General features: G+C 42.9%; 3 protein-coding genes across 3 annotated transcripts; all 3 read left to right on the top strand.

Annotated features, from left to right (window-relative positions):
* The first annotated feature begins 3,737 nt into the window (after positions 1-3,737).
* Positions 3,738-4,697, top strand: LOC115080323 (olfactory receptor 5V1-like). The gene has a single exon (XM_029584473.1). The coding sequence runs from the start codon at positions 3,738-3,740 to the stop codon at positions 4,695-4,697; it is 960 nt and encodes a 319-aa protein (XP_029440333.1).
* Positions 4,698-10,293: 5,596 nt separating this feature from the next.
* Positions 10,294-11,259, top strand: LOC115080322 (olfactory receptor 1020-like). The gene has a single exon (XM_029584472.1). It carries the CDS (start codon positions 10,294-10,296, stop codon positions 11,257-11,259), a length of 966 nt encoding a protein of 321 aa, XP_029440332.1.
* A 234-nt stretch (positions 11,260-11,493) lies between these two features.
* LOC115080321 (olfactory receptor 1020-like) lies at positions 11,494-18,302 on the top strand. Its single transcript, XM_029584471.1, has 2 exons — positions 11,494-11,541; positions 17,310-18,302. Exons 1-2 carry the CDS (start codon positions 11,494-11,496, stop codon positions 18,300-18,302), a joined length of 1,041 nt encoding a protein of 346 aa, XP_029440331.1.
* Positions 18,303-21,165: the final 2,863 nt, after the last annotated feature.

Raw genomic sequence — 21,165 nt, 5'->3', positions numbered from 1 at the left:
TTCACAGTGATTTGGTTCAGTTCATCTGATTCATCACCCTTTAAAACCATCTCCGAAACCAATATCTCCCCAACATCTTCATTAGTAAACACAGAACAAAGAATTCATTTAGTCTTTCTGCAATGGCCTTATCTTCCCTAAGAGCCCCTTTAACCTCTCGGTCATCTAATGGTCTAACCAACTCCCTCACAGATTTCTTGCTTCAGATATATTTTTAAAATTTTTTATTAAAAGTTTTTGCCTTTATGGCCAACTTCATTTCAAATTCTCTCTTAGCCTGTCTTATTAATGTTTTACACTTAACTTGACAATGCTTATGCAGTTTGAGATCTAGGAACATCTGTATAGATATGTGATGGTGCCAGTGGACGAAAGCAACATTTTCATAGACACAAATCGTTGCGTATCTAAGCAAAGCTAGACAACGTCCAAAAGTATGTATAGGATAGGAGGGGTATCTTGTGAATAAGTGCATTGAGCTGATATTTCAGATACCAAAAGTGTCCATTAGGAAAGGGTTATTTTTAAATGCTAATCACCCAATAAACAGGAGTCAATATTTGAATACACTCAGCACTACTATGCACACAACGAGAACTCAAAAAGGCCGAGACCTTGAAAATACTATGTAGGTGATCAGCGTTCTATAATGAAATTGGAAAGCATGACGTCCAGCATAAGGCTTCGATGCAGAGCTGTCTTGAAACATAGTGCTATGTCGGCTTGCATTATTTGGAGGGTCTAGCGTTCAGGAATCAAAGCTGAATTACATCTTAAGGAAAGTAACCTTCATGTTTGCCATTAAAACTTTTTAAGTGCTTAAGAAATTTGCAAAAAAAAGTGCTCAAAATTTGGGACCAATGATTATATATGACTTGCTTGGATGCATGATAGCAAAGGTTTGGCTTCATACACAGAGGTGTTATTTGTCATTTTTAAATGACAGGGAAATCACAACATTCATTGTTTCTTTTTGTGTCATTTCCCATCCAACTCAACACAAACAAAATCCCCAAATTTAATTGCATATTGAAAACAAAAATACTAAACAAAATGAAATAACAGTCCCATGCATATCCTTACTGCCCATACATTACTGCACCAGGTATTTGGGCATTCAACTACGGACTAATTTAGACATCCAATCTACTATTTGGATGGTTTTTTATACCTAAGGATAATTCAAAATCTGGTGGGCTTTCTGTGGCCATAAGCTTATGTGCCTATGAGCCGCATCTACCAATTTGTTACATAGAAAAAAAAAGATTAGCACACAAGCTGCAGGTGATATCATTTTATTGGACTAACGTAATACATTTGTGATTCAGTTTCAAGAGCTATGCACCCTTCGTTAGGTCAGTGAAGAATGAGCTACACATGATGCTACCCTATTTAACAAGTACATTACAAGCTGCATTACGATGGCGGTACGATGGTGTTTGTTTATAAAACAGAACAAACAAGATGTGGGGGGAGGTAGGCTGAAAACTGAGGAAGAGAAACTGCTTACAGCTACAATAGGACTATGTCTGGTAATGAGTGAGGAAACCAATGTGTCTATAAAGTCCCAAAGAGGTCCATTTTCAGAGGCTCCTAAATTGAAAATTTACTAGGGTTGAGTCCCTAATTTCGGCTCCTAGTTTTACTGGATGCCTAAGTTTAGGGTCCTAAAAAGCGGGTGACTATGGGGGCGATGTTAGGGCAGAGAAACAAAGTGAGGAGCTTGGCATTGATTTTCAGCCCTAGGCACTAACTTAGGGGCTCAAATCGAGGCAACATTTAGCTGCCTAAGTTTTAGGATTTTTAATTTTAGGTGAATTTTCCACCGAAAAGGAAAAGGGAATTTTGAAAGGCATGCCTAGGCGCACGCCCACTTAAAACTGGGTGCACATGTGCTGGCTATTTTATAAATGTGCGTGCAAGTTACAAAATGGCCGTGCCGACACCCATGAGCCAAAGAGTGCCCGCACCCTAGCTGGAAAGTTACTATCCTAGGATCTGAAGTTCATCTGAAGACCAGGCTCTTGTGTCTTTTCCTTTGTTTTCTTTTTGATATTCATTTGAAACTATAATCACATCAAGAAGATCTCGAAAACAGAAAAAGACGATACATTATTAATAAAGAATACTAAACTGGAAATAAGAAACAAATCAAGCAACATAATATTTTTTTGAATGAACAAGACCCATTGCATTATTTAAGTGCGCGTCTACCCGAAGCATAATTTCAACTGTTTATATCCCTCCTACTCTGTGTTATTTTATGATTTTAACTTTGTGATCCTCACTGGGCGGAATTGTTCTTGGAAGCTTGCGGAATATAAAGATGTGAAATAAATAAATAAATGGATAAAGGTTATAACACACTGTATATTTGTGTCATGCAAAACCTTTAAACAGGAGCGCCCAATTTTAAGTGGGTGTGTGCTTGTGGCCAGACACAGGTTTAAATGAGTGCTTACAGATTTTAGCTACAGGCAGAGCCCATTCTATGTAATGTCTTGTCATCTAATATTTACGTCTTTTCATTTATTAACTCGTCTTAATTTTTAGCTCTGAATAATACCTCGAGGAATAGCTTTATTTTAACAATTTTAATTTCTATCTTTTAACAGCTAAAAACTCTATTATTGTGCTTTTAAAAATTTTCGCTGTTATCTTTTATTGGATGCATTTATTGTATTTCACTGTTATTTTAACTGTAAGCCGCTGGGAAGGCTAACGCCAACGTGGCGGTATAGAAAAATCAATAAACTATAAATGCCACTTCTACCGCGTAAGTGGGAGGATTTTAATAGACATGCGCGCCGAAGCCGTTCCCAGTTTGCCCAGGTAAGGGATAGAACTTCCAATCCCCCCTATTTTAATAGCCTCCCTTTACAGCCCTCCGCTCTGCCTATATAATGTAAATAGTTAATCCTAACTGCTCGGTTATCTTACTCTAATTCTTACTCTAATTCTCTCCCCAGTTATATTAACCTTGTTGTAATGTAACTTTATGAACTCTTTGCACTTGTTAATGTTCCGTTTCTGTGTTCACACCCCCTTGTTATATGTAAACCGGCATGATGTGATTTTTAATCACGAATGCCGGTATAGAACAACTCTAAATAAATAAATATATCTTTTTGTTTTACTACTTACATGCCATCCAGAGCAGAAGTAAAGTTTCGTGGCGGGGGACCCTGACGCGCGCAAGTATTTATGCGCAAATTTCAAGGTGAAATCCAGGAACACCCATACCTCGCCCAGACACGCCTGTGCCCTGCCCCGTTTTTGGAACTTTTCATTTGCGTGCATAGCGGTAAGTATGCGTGTACATGGGCAGCTTTGAAAATCCGCTCAGCTTGTGCACATATATCTCCCAGTTTAGGCGCGCCGGGCTTTTAAAAATTCACCTTTAAGTGTATTAAAGGTAGCGGCTAGGAGAAAGCAGTGATGTCTTTTGAGGATGAACGTTCACTGGGGTGAGGTGCAGATTAAGGACCCCTTCTTCTTACTAGATAGAATGTTACGTGGATCAGGATAAGAGATAGTATGGGCCAATGCAATCACCCCATTTGCAAAAAGTCTGAATAGTATCCATTGCTTGGGCCTAGAAGCTGTGTCAGTCCACGTGAGCCCATCCTACTATTTGTGGGAGCTAAAGATGAAAAGTGAAATATTAATACAAAATAACATAGTTGATACTATTATCATTAATTGCTTTATCATTTCAGATCAAAGATGCTCAATAAATGGAACCAGACAACTATACAGCTGCTGTGAAAGATTTCACTCTGCTTGGATTTCCCGACAGACAGATTGCACTGTCCTTTCTCTTTCTTCTTCTTTATGTGTTGATTCTGGCTGGAAATCTTGCCATATTTACTGTCATAAGAAGCAATCCTCATCTCCACAAGCCCATGTATTTCTTCCTCAGCAACTTATCCCTTCTAGACATCTGCTACTCTTCCACCACTCTCCCCAGCATGCTGGCCAATAGTGTGTCGAGAAACACTGTGATTTCCTTCCATCAATGCCTCGTGCAACTGTATTTCTTTGTGTCCTTAGGTGGAGCCGAATGCCTCCTCTTGGCCATCATGGCCTATGACCGTTACATCGCCATATGCAACCCGCTGAGATACCCAACAGTTATGAATCAGCGGGCATGTTGGCAACTCGCCGCTGGCTCTTGGCTCGGCGGGTTCCTGAACTCAGTGCTGCACACCCTTATGACTTCCAACTTGCCTTTCTGCATGGACCGCAAGATCAATCATTATTTCTGTGATGTGCCCCCGCTCTTGAGGTTGGCTTGTACCAACACCTACACCAGTAAAACTCTGTTGTATGTCGTCAGTGTGTTCCTGGGCATGAGCCCCTTTGTCTTTGTGGTGATCTCCTATATCCGCATCATCTCTACTATCTTGAAAATCCGCTCTGCCGAGGGGAGGCGCAAAGCCTTCTCCACCTGCTCCTCCCACCTCATTGTCGTCACCGTGTTCTATGTGACTGCAAACTTCAACTACATTGGGCCCGGCCCTGGTGATTCCTTTGATCTGGTGAGACTCTCCTCCATGCTGTACAGTGGTTTGACACCCCTGCTCAATCCGGTCATCTACTGCCTGAGAAACAAGGAGGTGAAAGCAGCTCTGACAAAAGCACTCCAGAAAAGAAATGTCACGCCAAAACAATGGCCGATGGTTTTCAATCTCTAAGGTCAACAACAGCAGCAAATTGCTTCTGTTGATTTTCTTGTTGACATTTTACAAATAAAGAATTTAAGGAAAAAATCAAACATACACAGAACCTGAGGATGCCTTCATCTTCTTCCTCTGAATGCATTTTAATTATTACAATTCTGTATTAAAACATTCACTAGGAACAGGAGTGTTCATAGTCCCAAATTTATAACCTATTGGAAGTTTTGGGAGTGCAGGTCCTTGCAGAAGAAATAAAATACTTTAAGGTGTCCCTGGTTTTCTCTTTTCTACCATTGGGAAATGTTCAACCAATGAATGAGCTCTCTCAATTGCCTGTATTAATTAACTTTACTTATTTATAGAAAAGATTTTTAGCCTGCTCTATCACCAATTCTAGGTGGATAACAAAATAAACACATATAAACAAAACAAACAAATAATAATATAAAACACATAAAAGCACCAACATTCACCAATAATCATCATAAAGAAACATTCAGTAAAACATGACAAATGCCTATCTTGACAGGTATTCAGGCTATGATAAAATATTACAGATAAGATGCAGAGCTCATATGCATCATTAGAAACCTGTGCCAATAAAAAAAAAAAAGCCTTCCGCAGCTTCCTGAATCTTAAAATAGATGTCTCAGCCTTTAGAACACTGGGCAATGCATTGCAAAATTGGGGCCCAGCCATGAAAACCAACCGTTCTCTCGATTCAGCTAATTTGATCTGTTTAACTGAGGGAGATATCTCAAACTCCCTGAAAAGAGTACGGGAAGGGCAATAAACTTTTAAAACAGTGTTAAAACATCTGGGAGCTCAGCCATGCAAAGCCTTTTCTAGATCTTTTATGAATATGTAAAAGATATTTTCATTTCCCTGAAGTTCAGGGTTCTCACCTTTGAATAAACCACCACCGAACCACAGAATCCAATGTAATCTCTGGATCCCAGGTGATCCCTCACTATGACATCAGAAATACACTCTGTAAGTGCCAGGCCCAGTAGAAGAGGTGAATTGGTGCTTTAGGGCCTGCTAGATTATTCTCAATGGGGCCTTTCATACAGAGTTGTTGCTGTTTGGCGTCTGGGAAGTTAGTGCTGTTTTGGTATGACATTTATTCTATATGGGTCCTGAGTGACAAGTTTTGCAGGGTTTTCTGTTTCTCTCCAAAACATCAGGTAATTGGAAGGAGCTTGTGTCACTAAGTAAAGGATAACAGAATGTAAGTATTTTGTTTATGATGAATAGTAAGGGAAAAACATCCTAGTTTAGCCCAGCCAGGCAGAACCAACCAGAAGCCATTTCTGGATTTTCTTTTTTTGCAGTCTACCCTCAAAAGTCGCAGATGACACATTCATCAGGCTTTCTGAAACGTATCTGTATTTTGTACATACATATTCAAAGCAACGTCTAATATTTAAAAATATACGGGCACACTTTTAAAGCCCGGCACGCGCAAATACCGGGAGCTATGCGCGTGGTTGGGCCATGCGTGCGCCGAGCGCATTTTAGAAACGGCCCAGCCATGCGCTTTTTTCTACCGGTACATGCAGAAGCGCTGGGCCTTTAAAAAAAAGGGCAGGCCAGGGGTGGGGGGTTGGCTGGGACAGCGCCAGTAGGCCCTGTTCTGGGGAAGCGCGCGCCGGCAACCAGCCGGCGTGCCGAACTTACTGCTGCTCCTGGGAGCAAGTAAGTTCCAAAATTTAAAAAAAAAAAAAATGAGGGTAGATAGGATAGGTTAGGGGTCACAGAAGAGAGGGGAAAAGGGAGGAAGAGTAGGTAGGGGGATAGGGAAGTTCCCTCCCAATCCGCTCCTTAATTGGAGCAGCCTGGGAGGGAAGTAGGAATGGGCCAATCACGTTCCGTGCGTATTTTTTTCAAATCACCCCCCTTGCACACGTGAGTCGTGACCCGCACGCACCAGGGGGGGTGCCGTGGGCCTGAAAGATTAAATGGGGGTAGGGCTGAAAGGCTGAAGGTTCACCTAGTGCAGTGGTCCCCGGCCAGCCGGGTTTTCATCATATTTGTAATGAATATGCATGAGATAAATTTGCAAGCAATTGAGGCAATGCACATCATTTGACCTCATGCACTTTTGCTGTGCGTATCTTGAAAGCCTGCCTCACTGGAGGTTCTCCAGTACAGGTTTGGGAACCACCGAGCTAGGGTCTCCAATGGCCTTGCGCCGGCTCTGCTCATAGTACAAGACCCTTAACACCATGCTTCCACCTGTCTGTACAAGCCAAAAGAAAGAAGATGCCTCATGCCCATATGAGCAGAAGCTGGCATAGGTGTGCTTGCAGCATGGCTAGGCCAGAAAAAGGGAGAGAGGTATGTTTGGGTTGATTTTCATAGACTGGAAGTTCTAGGAGCATGTGGACTGCCCTTCCGTCAGCTGCTGTGGAAGAAGTGGTCTGGCTGCCTCGGATTCACAGAGGTGGGAGGGAAGGACAAGAGTACTAGGGCTGGGGAGACATGGAAGGGTGGCAGGCAATATAAAAAAAAAAATGGGGTCCATCCACAGAGGTTTGCCCAGGGCTTTTTAAGTAGTTAACTGGCCCGTTTGAACCAGATAAACTCAACAGCAAGAGAAAATGTTGAAATACAGTAGACTCTTCTGTTGACGCCTACTACTAATGTGCTATTTATCATTTCAAAACCCTACTACTCATACACAGTGCTGTACAGATATGCATAAGAGCTGTCCTTGCTCCATGGAACATTACAATCTCAAGACAAACCCAAGTCTATAGGAAGTGTATTTTTAGTATTGGAGTGGTGAGCATTTGATAGCAGCCTGAAAAAGCTGAGTTTTTTCCACTCCATCCCTTCCATTGCCAACGCCAAAAGACACAAATCAAAGCATTCTGTGCAGTCACTGTCTGCCCGATTCTTCAGAGCCTGTGTCCCCAAGGCCCTCGAAACAGGATTTAGCCATTCCTCCCAGCCCCGTGGTGATTCCTCAAGCTGCCTGCAGAGCTAAAAGAACTGAGCTCACGCCAACAAAGCTTCAGAAAATGGTTTTTGGGTGGCAAGAAAGGGCTGGAGTTTTCTTTGTCATCTTCCCTCCCTCCTGGGGCAGCGAGACCTTGCGCCGTGTTCTCTGCTTATCTAGCGACGGCAGGGGGTAAGTGAAGGGCTTTTTCCGGAGAGACCTGAACTGCATTCGGGGGCAGGTCAGCCATGCAGAAGTAGTCATTTCTATTAGGAGAAATGGATGCAAATTTTCCTGGTGGAAAAATGGGAATTTTCTGTTGGTTTTTTTTTGGTGTGATTTTTCATTTTCTCCCGGTGACAAATTTTGTGCACCTAGGAATCTATTGGGGGCATTCCTTTTTGCACGTGTTAAGCCAAACCAGAGCAATTTTCTCCAAGTGATTTACCCATGTTGATGGCTGCTTACAAGGGTAAAAGGGCAATTTAAAAGAGAACACCCACTCCCCGTGCGCAGGTAAAACTTATGTTTGTTGTAATCTGCAGTGCATGTACTTTCTACCTGCCTTTTCTTCAAGGCATTCCCAGGGCAAGGTCAGACAGGAGGAGGCAACAATGGGCGTAGTTTGGCATTTTCAACACTGCATGCACTGTTTTTGCTGGAAGAATGTATCCACAGGCAAAAAAAAAAGAGGAAGTGAAAACATCCTCGGGTATTTCTTTCCTTGGGAAAAGGAAAAATGCATGCATGCTACCCCTTTGAGTCCCTGGTGCAAAATCCATGGACTTTGCAGCTGCCCACAGGGTTTCAAAACTTGGCCCCGAAAAACGGCGGCTCTCTCGCTGCATCCATGAAAACCCCCTGCCTCCCCTTCTTTAGTGCTCTCCAAGCTGGGCGCTGATTCAGTCAGTCTGTCTGTCCGTTGGGAAGGGGGGGGGGGGCACGGTCACTCCCATGTTTGTGATCCGATCATCCGCATGGTTTGCTTCATGTCCTTTCTTATTCGCCTAGGGACGCATTTTCCAAAGTGACTAGCTGGCTAGCTCTCGGGTCACCTTATGTGGTAAACAGAAGGTGACCCACATGTCCTCTGAAAACTCAGTAAATCAGAGGGCCCACGGCAATTATTCATGCCAATCTTATCTTTTATTTTCAACAATGTAGTACCTCCAAGTTTTACAAATGTGTTTGCTACGTACAGGGACCCTGCCCTAAATTTCCGATATTCATTATATCCAATCCATTAAAATTACCCAGACATGCTTTACCCCTCAATTACTGCGCTCATACCATACATGTATCACACTCATTCCTCAATCATCCTTCACATGAAATGGGCAAAGTTTCAAATTTGCCTTACAACACTCCAAATACAATTGTTTAAACATTTATGACACATCAAGTGCTATCTTCATACAACATTCACATGAAGAAAAAACATTGTGCGGATTTTTTTGTGCAAGGTTGCTGGTGGGGCTGCCAGACAACGTGCTGAGATCACTGCAGTTATTGCAGAGCACAGATTGGTTGGGTTTGCCTAAACTTGAGCACGTAGCATCCGCGCTCCAGCATCTGCACTGGTTACCAGTAACGTTTCGGGCAAGGTTTCGTCTGATGGTTATGGTACATAAGGTGCTGTGTACGGGGGTTGACAGTGACTTTGAAGAACATGCTGTCGTGTTATACCCCAAGTAGGAAGTTGCGTTCAGGCTCCATCGGTGGAAGAGGGTAGGTTATCTCGAACTCGATCCAGAGCTTTTTCATTTGTCGCTCCAGCACAGTGGAATAACGTGCCAGTTGAGGTGAGAGGAATGCAGGATGCGAAAGACTTCAAGAAGGAGGTAAAAACACAGCCTTTTAACATAGTAATGATGGCAGAAAAAGACCAACTCGTCCATCTAGTCTGCCCAGCAATTTGCTTATGGTACTAACGCATATGTGCTACTTTTATGTAATGTTTATGTAATATATGGTTGATACTTATGTTTTATACATGTACTTATGTGATCCACCCTGGACAAATTTTAAATTTGGAAGCTGCAGAATACAAGTATTTTTTAATAAATAAAGAGAGGGAACACCAGCAGGTCTTTCTAAAGTCCCATAGTTATTTTGCCGCATAATTTCTACTTCCTTTATATTTTTTTAAATAAGAATGCACAATGCTTGGAGAACAGTTCTAACATTGACAACACTGATGCCTGGGAACCATAATCAGGTCTGCTTTTTTTTCCTCCTCAGGATATCCACAATGAATATTCATTAAATACACTTGGTTTAAGAACAGGGTTGTCACCCACCTCAGGACAACCCTTACAAGCCGATCTAGTTCTGCTTTTGACCATTACAACTCTGAACCTGGAGTTCCACGTTTTCTAGGAAAAGCAGATGGAACAATTACAAAAGCAAAAATGGATCGGGGTCTGGTGGCAGCCCTAAGAACCCAGGCAAATTGCATACTTTCATTATCCTGATAACTAAACCAGTTTTTTTGTTTGGTTTTTTTTTTCGAGGACGGTCATTGATTCCCTTCTTCTCGTTTTCATAGTCTTCCCATCACAAAAAATGTCATTCTTTGTTTCCTCTACAGAAACAACCTGTATATCAACAAAAATAATGTTTTTTATAAATCGATTTTCTACAGAAAACAATCAACCCCTTACAGAGATGGAAAATCAGACCTTTGTGAAGGATTTTCTTCTGCTGGGATTCTCAAACCTTCCAGAGATGCAGCTGGCTCTCTTCTGTATGTTTCTTGTCCTTTATATCTCAACATTGACCGGGAATGTCCTGATTATCACCCTAACCAGGGTCGATTCTCAGCTGGACATGCCTATGTACTTCTTCCTCAGCTGCCTCTCCTTCCTAGAGATCTGTTACACATCCGTCACTGTCCCCAAGATGCTGATAAACTTCCTGGCAAAGACTAATGCCATCTCCTTCCCGGCATGTGCCACCCAACTCTACTTCTTTATTTCTCTGGGTAGCATTGAATGCACTCTCCTTGCGGTGATGGCTTATGATCGCTATGTGGCTGTGTGCAATCCCTTGTGCTACCCAATTGTCATGAACAAGGCCGTTTGTCTACGTCTGGTAGCTGGTTCCTGGTTAAGCGGGTTCCTTAACTCAGCCGTCCACACTAGCATGACATTCCACCTTCCATTTTGCTCCTCCAACCAGATCCAGCAGTTCTTCTGCGACATCCCTCCACTGCTGAAACTGGCATGCACAGATACTCGCACCAACAATGTGGTGCTCTTTATTGTTGGCGGTGCATATGGATTGGGCTCTTTCCTACTGACCCTAATTTCATACATTAAAATTATATTAACCGTCTTGAAGATTCACACTTCAGCAAGTAGGCGTAAGACATTCTCCACTTGCACCTCCCACCTTATTGTTGTGTCCTTGTTCTTTGGGACCTCATTCTTTATGTACCTACAATCCACCTCAAAGCACTCACTAGCCTGGGAGAGCCTGGTCCCTGTTTTCTATGCCATTGTAACACCAATTCTAAATCCGATCATCTACAGCTTGAGGAACAAAGAGGTGAAGGCAGCCCTGCAAAAACTCATACACAGGAAAATGACTTTTTATAAAATCATTCAGTTTCACAATGCGAGATTTGGATGACCAACCTCATGAACACTACCAGGAAAACGATGTATTTCTTAATGCCATTTGAAAACTGTATAGCTATGTGAGTTCATTAAACATTCTTTTGCATGGCTGGTGAAAGCATTAGGCAGGCTAGGAGACCTTTTAGAGTGCCTGAGGTTTGAGACCAGCCACCAAATGCTTCTACTTTCCCTATTTAGATATAGTTTTTAGGCAGCAACATTCCAGACTCTTCCTGGTGCCAGGACCATGGTGATTGGACCTTCTTCTTCCCATCTGCAGGGGCCAAAAGAGGAAGTGAGTCACTTGGGTCCATATGGACAGGAAGAAGAAGAAGGCCCAATCACTCTGGCCAGAAGAAGCAGGAGGCATCAGCATGGGTTCCAGGAAGCTAGAAGAAAGAACAGGTCTCGGATGTGCATAGCATTGGCCAAGCCCATGAGGCCAATAGTAGAAGCAGTGTCCATCCCACACATGGAAAAGAGAAGATGCATCCCAATGATGTGCAAGCCCATATGTTCTGGGGAGAGAGCAAGAGAGAGTGAGAGAGCAAGCATGTGTGTGTATGTGTGAAGTAGAGCATGTGAGAGAGAATATAGAGAGAGCGAGCATGTGTTTGTGAGGCAGAGCATGTGAGAGTTTGTTTATGTGAGAGAGAGCATATGTTTTAGAATAAGTGCATGTGTGTGTGAGAGAGATAGTATATGACAGAGCATATGTGTATGTATATGTGAGACAGAATATGGGTATGAGAGAGAGCTCAGTGTGTGTGTGTGTGAAAGAGTACATGTGAAAATGAGCATGTGTGTACAAGAAAGAGCATGTATGTGTGTAAGAGAGAGTATATGTATCAGAAAGCATGTGTGTGTGACAGAAAGTGTGTGTGTGTGAGAGAGAGCATATGTGTATATGGGAGAGAGAGCATGTGGGTGTGTATGAGAGCATGTGTGAGTAAATGAGTATGTGTATATTATCCATTCATAGAAAAGCACCAGGTGCTGAAGGCATGCTGCCTTGCCATGAGATTTAGCTTGTCATCTTAAAGTTGCTCCATGGCTAGTGGAAGTACTAGTCAAGCTAGGCAGCTGCCTAGAAGGCCACAAGTTTTGGGTTGGTCACTTAGTGCTCTTCCAGGGCTGATGTCGAAGGACTGGAGGCAAAGCAACTGAGGCCAGGCTGGAGAGGCTCAAAGGAGTATCAACTGGGGGCTGTGGAGCCAGAAGGAGGACTCAGAAGGCAAAGCAGTCTTAGTCAGGCTTGGGTATCATAACTAAACAGCAGCATCGGTGTTAGCTGGGCCATACAGGCTGGAAGAAAAGAGGACTCAAAAGGGGGAACAGCATTGGCTGGGCCTGCGCACCCTGATAAAGCAGCATGAGCATCAGCTGGGTCTGCGGAGCCGGAAGTAGTAGAAGGGCTCCACCTGTTCCAACCCCTCGCAGGTTTAGCCTTTGGGTTCTGAGGCCTGCAGGACTTAGGAGAATGTCCACTGTGATGGAATGCAGCCAAGAGTCAGGGCAGGCAATGGTCTGACAAGGTCGGTATCGAGGCAGAGGGTCAAGGCAAGTGGCAGTCAAGCAAGGTCAGTGTCCAGGCAGGCGGTCCAAGTGACCAACAGGAAATGAGTCAGAGAAGGCAAGGAGTGAGTAGGAAAGGGGTGGACAGGACCAGGCTGGGCAAGGCAATGAGCTGGGAGGCAAGGCAGGATAAGTATATAAGACTTGCCATGCTGGGTCAGACCAAAGGTCCATCAAACCCAGTATCCTGTTTCCCATAGTGGCCAAGCCAGATCACAAGCTCCTGGCAGGATCCCAAGGGGTAGAGAGATTCCAAATTGCTTATCCCAAGAATAAGCAGTGGATTTCTGCAACTCTCCCTTAATAATGGTTAATGGACTTTTCCTCCAGGAACTTGTCCAAACCTCTTTTAAATGTAGTTATTCTAATAGCTTTCACCACATCCTCTAGCAATGAATTCAAAAACCTGAATTGTGTTGTGTCCCCTAATCTTTGTACTTTTTGAAAGAGTAAACAAGTGATTAACATTTACTTTTTGTTTAATTGTTTTGCTAGTGCTGATGTCAATCTTCATAAAATGGTTGGCCTGCTTTAGCAATATTTAGCTATCTGGACACATGCAGCTACCAATCACACTTCAGCTATAGTCTATCAAGCAGTAAGATATCGTGCAAGTACCAAGCCACAGACACAAGAATACCAGTTAATTCCATCATTCATTTTATTCTACATAAAATCTTAGACATCCAGAGATATTACATATCAAAGCTACTAATATGATGGGTCTTCCCTACAATATCTACTTATCACTGTCTTCCAAGGTAGATCTGCTCAAGCAAGTTCCATTGAAGCACTCACATGGGTCAGTGGCTAGCTCAGCGAAGTTGGTTTGTTTACAATATACTATGCTACAATAATAATAACACCCACACCTATGAATTATACCATTGCAAAGCATGGACATGGTCCTATCTTAAAGATGAGGCCTGTCAAACTTCAATCCTCGAGGATCATAAACTAGTTTTCAGAATATCCCTAAAGAATATGCATGAGACATATTGAAATGAACTACGTCAACTGTAAACAAATATTCTCTCATGTACAGTGGACCCTTGACTTGACTTATGAACTCAATTCGTTCCAGAGGGCTGGTTGTAACTCAAGTTGGTTGTAACTCAAGACTTTTTTCCATCAGAAATAATGGAAATACCCATAATGCGTTCCAAACCTCCCAAAAGCACCCCTTACCTAATATTTTCATAATAACAAAGGGTTGTATAATGTGTGCAATTACCAGAAACACCTATCATTTTCCTAGTGTACTCACCAAAAAGTTATAAAATGTGCCTAGCCTACCAGAAACAACAATTTCATACTGTACTCACCATTCAAGTTGGCATCTTTGGCTTGCAGGAAGGGAGGAGGGGGAGGATTCCCCCCTCCCCACCCCGTCAGAGCACATCTCTGGCCCCCCAAACACTCATTTCTCCCTCCCAGCATACTCATTCCTCCCCTCCTGATACCTTGCTGTAGCCAGCTGAGTGCTGCACTCCCTTTCTGCTGCTGCACAGAAGCTTCCTTGGTCACCAGTGATGCTGTTGCTTGCTGCAATGCCTTGCTGGGTCTGCCTATGTGCTCCTGTGAACATTTGCAGCTCTGGGTGTGCCTGAGATGGACAGGCCTCATCAGCAGCAGCCAATCACTGCAACAGCAGAGCAGAAGTCCCACCCACTAAGCCCAAAAAAAACGCGATTGACAGGAAAAAACGCCCAATTAGAAGAAACCACACGCACGAGTGGATACACATGGCCTTGGCCAGCGTTCAGGTTGTAACTCAAAACTAAAATTTTGGGTGTAACCCAAGTTGTTCGTATGTCAAGCCGGTTGTAACTCGAGGGTCCACTGTATATTCATTAGGGATAGCCTGAACATTAGACCAATTTGCCATCCTTGAGAATTTCAATTTGACAACCCCTACTAAAGAACTTGACAGTCTGCATTTCAGCCCAAAGTGGTTGATCGTGTTACTTATATTATGTTTTATGATTGGTTTGGATTTGTGTTAATCTATTTTTTTAATATTATGATAGATTCTATGACATATCTATCCAATATACCACCATGACAACTTTACTGGCCTTCTATACTTTTAAAATTGAATTGACACTTCTTCCTAAAAATCTACTTGCTGAGATGTCTTCCGTCCATTATGGATGCAATACTTCTGACATTCCTTGAGAGCCAGATAGACTCAATAGCTTAAGAAAATGATTAAATACATTAAGCTCCTTTGTTGGTGCATCATAATAAACAATAGGATAGAGTCAGATTCAAGTATTCTGTGCTACTTTCTATTGCTGTTTTCAAAACCCTTGGGAGTCTAAATCCCAAATAGCCGAACACAGTTTGCTGTTCCTCCCAGCCCCTTGACACCATCCCCAAGCTACCTGCAGAGTTAAAAGAGCTATTTCACTCCACCATACTTCAGAAAAAGTTCCAATATTTGGAGAGGTGAGGAGGGCTGTCTTTGTCATCTTCCTTCCCACTGGTGGCTACGAATCCAGCAGCGAGGCATCGCACCCTGCTCCACGTACATCTAGCAGCAGCCTGGGTAAGTGCAGGGATTCACGCAGAAGCAGGGCTTTCACTATGCAGAAACAAGTTTGTGTTTTCCTCTTGGAAAAATCGGGAATTTATTTTGGGGGGGTTTATTTCGGAAGATTTCAAGATTCTTCCAGCAGGAACTAATGCACAATGTAATTTATTGGGTGTGCTTTCCTCGAACGGGTCATGGGAAAAGTGTACGCCATCAGCTTTTGTATTCCCTATTTCACATTGCCTCTGTAAAACTTCCCTCTTTCTTTTTGTTAGAGCTTTACAACCCAGGCTGAAAGGGCTAAGGCAGTGACACCATCTGGTTGTCTGATCATTGTCACGTTTAGTGGGCGGGAGGGAGGGGATTCATGGTCCTGTCACCTTCCCTATAGAAAATGAGCTCAAGCCATGAAGGGTGAAGATCTGTTCAATGAGGTCAAGGTTGAAAAGCACGCCAGATCCATGCACGTGCAGGCTTTGTCCTCACGTGATTCTTTTTTTCTTATTTGAAAATGGCTAAAAAAGAAACCTCTGTGGGAAATGGCAGATTTTGCTGTGGTCCATGTCTGCATGTCCAGCTGAAGGCAGTGGTGAATGCTTTCAAAATGATTTAAAAAATTGGTTGGGTTAAAAGACATCCGAAAGGTCCATTAAGTCCAATCTACCTAACATCTCTCTCTCTCTATATGATCGTCCAGGGTAAGGAGAGAAAACAAACACATTGTGCATCTGTCTCCAGTCCTGCAGTAACATCTGGATTATCCATTTTAAGGACGGGTTCACAAAACCGTACATCGTACCCCTGACAGAGTGAAAAATCTGTTTCAATGATTGTCCCCAACCACCACCAACATAGGTAACATTGGCTGTTAACCGGAACGAAGAGCACGGAGACTGAATTTTCAAAATCTCTGCTTGTACTTTCCAACGCCTACCTTTCGACTGCGTACGTGGGGGACGTTCATAGCTGCATTTGCGCAAGATACCGCATTTTCAAAGATAATCTCCACAAGGGAAGTACCGAGAATGCAGCATGGTTTGGTTTGGTTTGGTTTTTTTGCCAGCGGGAGACTGCGTTAAACAAGTCTGGTTGCCTCTTTCAATGGGTGACTCGACAATGGATTTCAGCAAAGCGTTCAGGATGAACCCGCATAGGCTAATGAATAAACTGAACAGCCTGGGGAGTCGACCCCAAAGTGGAGAATTGGCTTAGAAACTTGGGGTGGGCAGTTATAAAAAAAACAAAAGTCATTTCATTTTGCTCTTTAATCCCATTTTTTCATGCCTAGACTCTATTTATAGACTGCCTATGAAGACTGAAAATAAAGGGGTGCATAAATACATTTTGGTTTCCTTCATTCTTCTTTTGTGTTGTGGTCTTTTGTTTTAGTGTGCGCTAAAACAAAATAGCACGCACTAGAGCAAAACTGTGCATGCCGTGTCATTTAGTGCCACTGGGAACATAGAAGCCGCATTTACAGAAAACGGCCTCACAAGTTCTGGCAGTTGTTTAGATTATTGCAAAGCTTAATGGAAAAATGGGTAGGGGGAGCAAGTGTCTGTTAATTAAATGATATTGTATGCTTATCTATAAAGAAAATGGACTTGGATAAGGAATGATATCCTTTCTATAGCTGGCAACTGGGATATATACTTGCATTGTGGACATTTTAGGAATAACGGGACCCAATGGTCTTTTTTATACTGTCATCTAGTGTTACTATGTTTTTTTTGGGGTTTTTTTTGGGGGGGGGGGGTGTCAGGTTCAGAATATCCACAATGCATATTCATCAGAAACATTCAGGTTAAGGATAGGGTTACTACCTGACAACTAGATGTGTTTGAGACGTTGGGATTGGAGTGAGTGATTGTGCTGAAGGTAACTCCAGTCTTCAAAATCCACATTTTCAAAGAGTCTTTCCTTCACAAAAATTAGCTTTGTTTCCTCTACAGATACAACATACAAATCCCATTACAGAGATGGAAAACCAGACCCTTGTGAAGGACTTTCTTCTGCTGGGATTCTCAAACCTTCCAGAGATGAAGCTGGCTCTCTTCTGTATGTTTCTTGTCCTTTATATCTCAACATTGACCGGGAATGTCCTGATTATCACCCTAACCAGGGTCGATTCTCAGCTGGATATGCCCATGTACTTCTTCCTCAGCAGCCTCTCCTTCCTAGAGATCTGTTACACATCCGTCACTGTCCCCAAGATGCTAATAAACTTCCTGGCAAAGACTAATGCCATCTCCTTCCCAGCATGTGCCACCCAACTCTACTTCTTTATTTCTCTGGGTAGCATTGAATGCACTCTCCTTGCGGTGATGGCTTATGATCGCTATGTGGCTGTGTGCAATCCCTTGTGCTACCCGATTGTCATGAACAAGGCCGTTTGTCTACGTCTGGTAGCTGGTTCCTGGTTAAGCGGGTTCCTTAACTCAGCTGTCCACACTGGCATGACATTCCACCTTCCCTTTTGTTCCTCCAACCAGATCCAGCAGTTCTTCTGCGACATCCCTCCACTGCTGAAACTGGCATGCACAGATACTCATGCCAATGAGGTGGTGCTCTTTATTTTTAGTGGTTTCTATGGACTGGGCTCCTTTCTACTGACCCTCATTTCATACATTCATATCATTTCAGCTGTCCTAAAGATTAGTTCTTCAGCAAGTAGGCATAAGACCTTCTCCACTTGCACCTCCCACCTCATTGTTGTGTCCTTGTTCTTTGGGACTTCATTTTTTATGTACCTTCGCCCCATCTCAAAGCACTCACTAGGCTGGGAGAGCCTGGTCCCGGTCTTCTATGCCATTGTGACACCAACATTGAACCCTATCATCTACAGCTTGAGGAACAAAGAGGTGAAGGGAGCCCTGCAAAAACTCATACACAGGAAAATGATGTTGTACAAAAAGACTCAGTTCCTCAAGGCAAGGTTTGGATGATCAATGCAAGAGCACAGCCACAAAATCAATATCTCGTCTCTAGTTTTTGTAAAAGAAATGGAAGCGGCACAAACCACCATGTAATATCAAAAAGAAAGAGTGATGGCGAAAAAGCCAAGCAATAGAGAGCCTATGAGTGAAAAACACAGTCAAATGAAGTGGAGAACATACATCAGATGTTAAACATAGAACAAACACAAGCTACTGCTGTACGAAAAGCATTTATTAGTATAAAAAGCTAAAAATGCACAAAAAGTCTACATAATCTATTTTAATATTTTCCTTGGTATACCCAGTTCACAAACAAAGTCCTGACATGGCCAACAAATGCCTACTTCATGGGATTTTTTTATGTAAAAAAAAAACACTCTGGTCTTCATTTACTAAGCATTTTTCCATAGACAAAAAGAGAAAAGCCTTAGTAAAGCAAGCCCAGTGTTTGTAGACTGACAGTGCTGCCAACTGAGCCTCTCTTGGCAAATTCTCCGCCTGGAACTGCGCCCCAGTCTCATTCCCTTGGGCTGCCCGTCAGACACTTCTCAATGACTGAACGCAGGCTGCTACAACTGGAAGTGCCTGACAGACAATGAGGCTTAATGCAGCCGACGTGATGTGGGGACCAGACCTTTTAGGAAAGTCATAAAGTGACCTCTGAGATTTAGTTTTGGAAGCAATGGGATTGTACGGCTCCACTTGTGGACACCTTGTCTGCTTCAAAGTCACCTTTATTTGAAGAACTGACAATACTGGAGAATCTTAGCCTAATGGGTTTTTTTATTGGGGGAGGGGGGGGCAATTTTTGCAGCTTAAAATTTTCCCAGAAGCAGGCATTTGATGTGGAAACCTGGCCAGGTCAGGTCTTCTACGTGAAAATATTGCCTTGATGAACCGGTTCACAGATGGATTTGCGATTATTTCTTCGTCCATTTTGTAATAATAAAAGCTGTTTTCCACATTACCAGGATCGTTTGTATCAGCGGGCGTAAGTCAGCGGGTCCGTGCATAAGGAGAGTGTGTGTGTGTGCGCAACGCTATTGCTGCAGTTTAGAAACTGCGTGGCAGAAGCCACACAATTTCTAAAGCACCACATATCGCTGCCTGGAAAGGGATGCGCACAAGTTTCAGAATGCGTAAAAAAAAAAAAAAAAAAAATGGAAACGCAAGGAGCCACATCAACATATTTGACAAGAGCGCGCACACATATTTTCAGTGCAAAATAATTGCACCATGCGTGCCTCATCGCCACAGGTTATGCACAGAGAAACGCCTTTCGCAAAGCCTGCGCCTAACTCTGCCGATAAACACACTTCCTTGGGCACGCACTTGGAAACGCTAGCTGGCCAGTGTCCCCACCATTTCAGCTAGACCTCTCCCCATTCATGTCCTAGATCCTCCACCCAGAAACACCCCACACACACACACACACCCCGTAACACTGCAGACAAAAGACAAGGGCGAGTTTGATTTCACAATGTGTAAAAGGAGGCGTGCAGGTTGGCCAATGAACTTCCAAAGTTGATTAATATTCACTTCTTGCATACTTCTGGGTTTTGCAAAATGCTATATATTTATGCATGTGCATCTTCCAGGTTTACGCCCTGACCCCTTTTGGAAATGAATCACTAAGGGGGATAATTGTATAACTGGGCATCCTTTTTGTATGCAGACTTTGCTTGGAAACTTTGGGGGTAGACTCACGCACATAAGTTTGCTTTGAAAATATCTGGGAGATTGGCCTGGAATGTGCACAAACTAACTTGCAAAAAGAGATTTCCTCATATTGCCCACAATGACAGTGAGCTCCTTAGGCACATATAATTTTATTTTTAAACGAAAAGGCACGAATGTTACCTGCGAATTCCGCTCCCTGCCCCGAACGCCTATCCCCAGTTTGCATAAAAATGCACATAAAATTGCTTATGGCCATACAATGACGCACACTGACAGCCCGATTTTAAATGGCCGGCACGCGTAAAAAGCAATGGTTATGCGCTTGGCCAGGCCTTGTGGGCGCCACGCGCGTTTTAAAAGGGGGCCCGGCCATGCGGGTAACCCTGGTTACGTGCACAAGAGCCGGGCCAAGGAAAAGGGGTGGTCCAGGGGGCGGGGCAAGGCCTCTGCATTTCTTTTTTTTTTTTTTCAATTATATCTTTATTGGGGGGGGGGGGAGTTTACAGTAATAACAGGAGAATAGAAATTATCCTACATAATTCCAAAAATTAAACAAATGGTAAGCAAGAGAAAAACCCTAAGAAAACACAATACGTCATATACCGAGCCCTCATCATGATGGGCTTTATATGAAATACATTCTAAGACAATGTTATATCATGATGAGAACAAGAGGTTCAGTACATATTTATACCAACCCAATCGGTAAGCAACAAAATGAAGCTATAGCCCCCCTCCTGTTGATCTCTGCCTTTCTTTGTTAGCATTTAGACTTTCAAAATTAGAAGAACATATCAACATTTTTTGGAAGCCAAGTGGATTCAGAATTTAATTTAACTGAGTGTCCCTCTCCTCTTTACAAGTGCGCGAATCAAATGTTTTAGATCATACTTCCTGGATGGTATTGTTTACTTTGCAACCAGGTTTTACGGCACAAATAGAACAAGGGGAAGAGACAATGCTCACATCCTATTTGCATTTTGTCACACAAGGCTTCCCACTCAGGGGAAGATGCAATAAAGTGCGTAGGTTAACACGTATTTTGGATGTGCTAGACTAGCACCCAATGCAATAAGGGGATTAGCACGTCCAAAACACATGCCCAAACAACTGCATAGCCAATAGCACTCATTACATGTAAATTCTATGTAGATGAGGCTATTAGCTATTATCCCGATGCAGTAAATCACAG

Source organism: Rhinatrema bivittatum, chromosome 19, assembly GCF_901001135.1.
Source record: "Rhinatrema bivittatum chromosome 19, aRhiBiv1.1, whole genome shotgun sequence".
Lineage (NCBI taxonomy): Eukaryota > Metazoa > Chordata > Amphibia > Gymnophiona > Rhinatrematidae > Rhinatrema > Rhinatrema bivittatum.
Note: the sequence above shows the minus strand (reverse complement) of the source record. Positions and strands in the feature narration are given on the sequence as shown.

What these genes read in the sequence shown, in the direction of transcription:
- LOC115080323 (XM_029584473.1), top strand. Translation starts at nt 3,738, where the DNA reads ATGGAACCAGACAACTATACAGCTGCTGTGAAAGATTTCACTCTGCTT.
- LOC115080322 (XM_029584472.1), top strand. Translation starts at nt 10,294, where the DNA reads ATGGAAAATCAGACCTTTGTGAAGGATTTTCTTCTGCTGGGATTCTCA.
- LOC115080321 (XM_029584471.1), top strand. Translation starts at nt 11,494, where the DNA reads ATGGTGATTGGACCTTCTTCTTCCCATCTGCAGGGGCCAAAAGAGGAA. An exon ending in TGCAGGGGCCAAAAGAGGAA is followed by an intron (nt 11,542 to 17,309) that starts GTGAGTCACTTG and finishes TTTCCTCTACAG; the next exon opens with ATACAACATACAAATCCCAT.